Raw genomic sequence first — 6,119 nt, 5'->3', positions numbered from 1 at the left:
ATTACCTATCATGTCATCATGAGCAGTGCGTCTCTGCTGGTTCTCCAGTTCAATAACTGACACCTTCTCTGAACGACGGTGTGACGGGTTAATGGCCTCTTCCTGGTGGATGGCTTCTGCTTGAAAACTCTTCTGCTTTTGTCTCACATATCTTACTCTGAATGATGAGGTCAGCTTTATACCTGTTTATACACTCTTTGAGCTGTGTCATGGTAAGCAGGATGTTTGACGACAGAGCAAATGACGCTGGTTAAGTCACAGAGGAAGGGCCCTAAAAGCATTAGATACTTTCTGCTTTGTTCTTATTCCTGAGAAAACATAAACATGTTTGATTTTCTCCCAACCGACCAATCGCTCAGGGCACAAAGAAAGATTCTTCTTCTTCTTCTTCTTCTTCTTCTTCTTCTTCTCAGATGTAAACACAGAAGCATGGTGGGGGTGTAATGAGTAAAATGGAGTTCTTTCTGTAAAGTAGTTTTTAAGGCTTTCAGCACAAAATTGCCAAAATTGCCAAGGCAGCGCGTTTCACTCTAGTGAGCTTCATATTCCTCTTCTATTTGTTCGGCTTCCAGATAGACGAGTCAGAGGAGCTCCATCTCACTGCGGAGCTGAGTCCAACGTGCTTTTTAGTCGTGCAGTGTGAGCAGGCAGATGGCATCAGAGCATCGGGCGGAACATAAATTGTGAGCAGTGAACTCACACCGTACGACTTATTCCTGCGGTTAGTCGTACAGTGTGAGCCGTAGCTGGGTGCAACGATTGAAAAAAATCGCACAGGGTATGCCGGGCTTTATGGTCTCTGAGATTTCTACCTTTGTAGCAGTTTATACATTGCACCTATTGGACCTGCTGTTTGACCACGCCCCTTTTATTGCCCATTGGATATGTCTACGTATTGACACACTACTGACGTGTTATAGGGGTCAGTATTGGCCAGGATGTTGCGATACGATACGTATGATGATACTGGGGTCACAATACGATATACATTGCAATATTATATCCATCCATTTTCTCCTGTTTCTTCCATCAGCTGTGAGATGGCTGCTTAACCCCAGCGCTCTATGTGCGATAGGCAGGTTCACACTGGACAGGTCGCATATCTGTCACAGGGCAACAACTAAGACACACAACCACGCACACTCACGCCTCAGCTCAGGCATGCCAGTTAACCCAACAGTCAAGTTTCTTGACTGTGGGAGGAAGCTGGAGTACCCGGAGAGAACCCACACTGCACGGAAAGAACATGTAGACTCCCTGCAGAAAGACCGCCAGTCAGGAATTGAAATGGAACTTTTTTTGCTGCAAGGCAGCAGAGCTACAGACTGCACCTCCGTGCACCCCATATTCTATCCAACTAATATCTACTTAAAGTGCCAAATTAAAAGAGCAAGAGCAGTTTTGTTGCTTAAGTGATCATGTTGTTTGTTGGGTTTGAATTTGATAGAAGGATAAGGAAAAAATTCAAACTTTCTACTAGTGTTGCACCGATACCGATACCAGTATCGGACGGGGCCCCGATACTGCCCTAAAATGGTGGTATCGGTATCGGTGAGTACCAACAAATAGGTCACTGATACCATTTTGAGAGTCATAAGTTTATTCAACTATTGTCACCCACTCCTGGTAGGCAATAAAAAGTTCTACTGGATTCACTTTGTATTAGATTTTTTCCTGCTTCACAAAGGTAGGCAGCAGCTTGACAAAGCCATGATGGCAATTATTTTACATTATTATGGTATCGGTATCGGCCAATACTGCACAACCAGGTATCGGGTATTGGTAACGGGGCCAAAAAATGGCATCGGCGCAACACTACTCTCTACTAAACAATGTTCTGGGTCCATCGGGTCAGGGACCTGCACAGCGTGTGAGGGAGGTGGGCCGGTACTGGTTCAGCAGAGAGAACCGTCATTTTCCTTCCATGTTCTACATGCAGACAAGAAGAAAAAGGAGATCTGAGGTTTTCTTTCGGTCATTCAATCCTTTATTCAGTTCAAACCCAGGCTGATGCAGGAAGTACTTTCTGGGTTTTGTTGGGTATTTACCAGGTAAACCAAAACCCACATAAAAGCAAACCTGACTCAAGGCCCAGACCAAAGTACCAAAGCTCTGCACAGAAAAAAAAATGGCTGCTGACAAGAAGAGGATTTCAATTTAAATTCAGTTCAGTTTCCCTCTTCAGCAATCCCTCATACTAAGCATGCTTGTAGCAACAGTGGAGAGGAAAAACTCCCTTTGAACAGGAAGAAACCTCCAGTAGAACAGGCTCAGTTTGAGTGGGAACAAGTCTATGAGAAGCTTTTGTAGCATCAAAGCAGCTGTTCTGCTTTTATTGGTTCTCACAGGGAAGGACTTTAGCTGTTCACCATTCCTGGAGCAGATATGTGATTATAGAGATGTTAGGTTTCAGCTGAGATGTCCTCACTCTGTCATTGGTGTCACAGCAGCAGCAGAAGGAGAGTCAGGCCGTACTCAGCCACAGCTATGGAGCTAAGAGTCTTCCATATCTCTGCTCCTGTTTGCAGGTAAAGGAAAGCCAGCAGCTCAAAGTGCTGTTCTCAGAGCAGCTCAGCAAACTGCAGAGCAAACAGCAGCAGGACACCGAGCTGCTGGAGGAGATCAGGTGGGGAGCCGCTCTCCTCCTGATGCCCCCTGCTGGGCTGACGATCCATAACCTGATTGTGTTCGATTCCCCCAGGTCCTTCAGCAAGCAGAGAGCAGCTATAGAGAAGGAGTACGGTCAGGTGAGAACATCTATTTCAGGGCACTTGTTACCGGAACCTTCCATGGTTTTCCACTAACAGCCTCACTAATTCCATTACTTGGCTCTTCTCTCTTCCCGTCCTCCTGGGGCTTTGCTGTTTTGCTTTATTTTGATGTTTGTTATTCTTTTCTTTCCTTACTCGCTGTGATCACCTTCTGCTTTTTTTAACTCTGTCTGTTTGTTCATGGGGTGAGATGGTTGTGGGAGACGAAGGGTGAGGGGGCCCAGAGGCTGTCTGGGGAGAAGATTGTTGGGATGAGGATCCAGAGGTCCGGTTGGGAGCGCTCCTACAGAAGGAGCCACAGAAATACATCTACCTTCTGATCACCTGAAGTTCTAGTTCTAAATATCTATAAAAAAAAAACCTTTCTCAATTATGCCTGTTTTTAGCATAAACCTCAGCTGCTCCCCAAATGTTAAGGGAAATATTTTCTGTTTGTGTTTAACTGTGGATTCAAGAGGATGAGTTTTATTGAGCACATTAGAAGAAGAGCTTTGGGTCATTCATAAAGAACCTGATTCCTGACATCAAGCCTGAGACATAACCTCCAGCTTCAGATGGAGATCTGCCCTGCAGCCTGCCGGTCATAGAATACAGTCTGTAAGGTTGTTTTCTATGTTTTTAGCTAACTGAATTCAACCTCTCTTCAGTCCATATGCTGACATTTATTTCACTTCTTTAAAACATCTAAGATTTCAAAGCATGTCTCAGCTCATCTTCCTCCACCACAGAGAAGAAGGTCTACCAGGTGGATGGATCTACCAGATGGACGGATATACTAGATGGATAGATCTACCAGATGGATAGATCTATCAGATGGACGGATCTACCAGATTGATGGATGTACTAGACGGACGGATCTACTAGACGGACGGATCTACAAGATGGATGGATCTACCAGATGGACGGATCTACCAGATGTTTATGGATCATCTCTGGGCAGAGGAACAGCTGTTTTCCTGCAGAGATAAAAAATCCCAGCTTCTGGGCTGTTGTCTGTAAATCTCCACAGTAGATGGATTATTAAGGGTTAGATGGTCGGTGTTGGTGGGACCAGCAGAGTCGGTGGAGAAGGTCAGAACCAAGCAGAGATCTACGGCGTTACGCCGCAACATCTGTCTTTTCCAGCTGTTGGTATCTGAACTACTGCAGCTGCAGTCTGGACCATCATGGTTGCAGAGAAGCTCTGTGGCTTTATGGCCCCGCCTCTGTGCTGTGATTGGTCCGTTCTGTTGCAGACTGGAGGGGTGGAGCCTGACTAGTTTTTAGTCAGTCTGACAGATGTTTCTGTTTCTGTTCTTTCTCAACTGCAGAAGAATCTACAAAAGCTCAATATCAGTTTCTACGAGGAATTTTATTCCCCAGATTCCTCCTCCTGCTCCTCCTTTTCCTCAACCTTCTCCTGTTCTTCCTGCTCCTACTGATCCTCCTTCTGCTCCCCCTCATCATCCTGAGGCTCCTCCTGTTCCTCGACGTCCTCCTGTTTCTCCTGCACCTCCACTTCCTCCTCCTCTACCTCCTTTTTTTCCTGCTCCTCCTTCTCCTTCTCCTGCTCATTCCTTACCAACAACTTGTTCATTTTTTAGTGTAGGTGTGTTTATTCTATAAAAGCAATAATCTCCTCTAATCTGTGGGTTACTGGGATTTATCAATGGTGGACGGGGTTATTGCTTAATTTATCAATCAATCAATCTTTACTGTCAACTACAGTTTACATTGCAATCGAAATTTCAGTTTCAGTACAAACCTTCTTCTGTTCTTCTGTGACCTTTCACCATAACATCCAGGGGAGACTAGATAAAGAGGGGGGGAGGCCGAATCCAGAATAACAATTATTGTTTTGAGAGCAGGCTGCACAGGAATTTCCTTCAGCCTTGACGCTTTTTCTTACTGGCTCTTTTTCGTGGTGAGACTAATGTTCCAAATTTCCTGGGCTTTTCCACCTTGAAGCGAGCGTGTACATCCAAGATATTATTCCATCTCACCTTTGACTTCAACCACCGCAGCCAGCCTGCGTTCAATCGCACCCAGCATGCGGGTCATCTCCCGGTCCTACTCGTTCACAGCCTTTGTGAGGGTGTCAACCGCTGCCGACAGCTTGATCAATGCCCGAATTGTCACAGACATCTTCTGTAATTGTAGATTCATCAGCTATCCTCCAAATCCAACAGGAGAAATCCGAGCATCATAAAACCAAAAAAATCGGTGCATCTTCGATATCCTCCACTGACAGCATTGTAAAACACACCATCCTCCAAGCCTTTCAGGAGTCTATGGTGTATCCCGCGAAGTATGTCCCGGGAAAACAGGACCGGTCCACTTTTCAGCGTCTTCCAGTTGATGAAATTCGATCAATTGCATTAAAGACCAGCTGACCATATCCACTGTTTGAGTTTGTGTGATAGGAAGAGAGAGCTCAGAAAATACAAGACACAGCAAAGCAGGGACAGAGCAGGAACAGGAGGAACAGGAGCAGCAGGAAAATGCGACCGCCTCCTTCAAGAGTCAGAACAGAAGAGATTTAGCTTCTTCTGGAAGATAAATGAATAGAGAATAATTAATGTCTTTGTGTTGAACAAACCTTCAGGCTCTTCAGAGGTTGGCTGTCCAGTTCCAAAAGAAGGATTGGCAGAGAGGGAATATGGACGCCGTGGTTACTGGGTGACTAACCCCCCAATGCAGATCTTCCTGACCACCATGAACGCACCACGAGTCTACATTAATGCTGCTGCTGTTGCCTTCAGGAGTGTGTTTGCTGTATGGAGATCCGTGGTGGACGCCGCCGCTCAGGCTGCAGCCTCTCGACTTGCTGCTGCAGAGGAATACCGCAGACTTACTGGACAAACCTCCAAAAGTATTCACAATGCCAAGGAAACTGGGGCCAAAAGAGTGAGGCGCCACACACTGAGGGATCCTCTGAAATATGCCCTGAGTGATTAACAAATGGCAACTTTCAGGGCCTGGAGAGACTGCAGAAGGTGCAGGGGGAGGTGGTGGAGGCCCTACGGGAGCTGCACAGGGTCAAGAAGAGCTACCTCCATCTGAGCAACGTTGCCAGTGTAGCTAGAGAGAAAGCAGCTGAGGCACAGAGCAGGTGGGTGACCTGACCTCCACCTTATCACATTCACCTGTTCTCTGATCTTCTCATGTCCACATCTGGAAATGCTAAACGTGTAAAAATTAAACACAGTCAATGAACAAAGCTGCTATTTGGAATGAAAGCCCATGAAGGAGCAACCAGAGGAGGCCTTAGGGAGAGCTCAGCAGGCAAATCTCAGAGGAGGAGAGAGGGGAACACTGGGGAGTAGTGGTAGGATCATTACCATTAGGCAATACTAGGCAGCTGCCTAG

At 46.1% G+C, this 6,119-nt stretch overlaps 1 protein-coding gene across 1 annotated transcript in view; it reads left to right on the top strand.

Moving 5' to 3' along the window:
• Positions 1–6,119, top strand: part of LOC107098608 (F-BAR and double SH3 domains protein 1-like) — a gene marked incomplete at its 3' end in the record, with an annotated part of 23,233 nt that overhangs the window by 4,132 nt on the left and 12,982 nt on the right. The window contains exons 2-6 of the mRNA XM_015396377.1: positions 2,529–2,626; positions 2,702–2,747; positions 5,356–5,429; positions 5,513–5,657; positions 5,726–5,862. Of these exons, the coding sequence (XP_015251863.1) occupies positions 2,529–2,626; positions 2,702–2,747; positions 5,356–5,429; positions 5,513–5,657; positions 5,726–5,862 (500 nt within the window). The remainder of the gene's footprint in view (positions 1–2,528; positions 2,627–2,701; positions 2,748–5,355; positions 5,430–5,512; positions 5,658–5,725; positions 5,863–6,119) is intronic.

Source organism: Cyprinodon variegatus, unplaced genomic scaffold (genome assembly GCF_000732505.1).
Source record: "Cyprinodon variegatus isolate N-32 unplaced genomic scaffold, C_variegatus-1.0 Scaffold793, whole genome shotgun sequence".
Lineage (NCBI taxonomy): Eukaryota > Metazoa > Chordata > Actinopteri > Cyprinodontiformes > Cyprinodontidae > Cyprinodon > Cyprinodon variegatus.
Note: the sequence above shows the minus strand (reverse complement) of the source record. Positions and strands in the feature narration are given on the sequence as shown.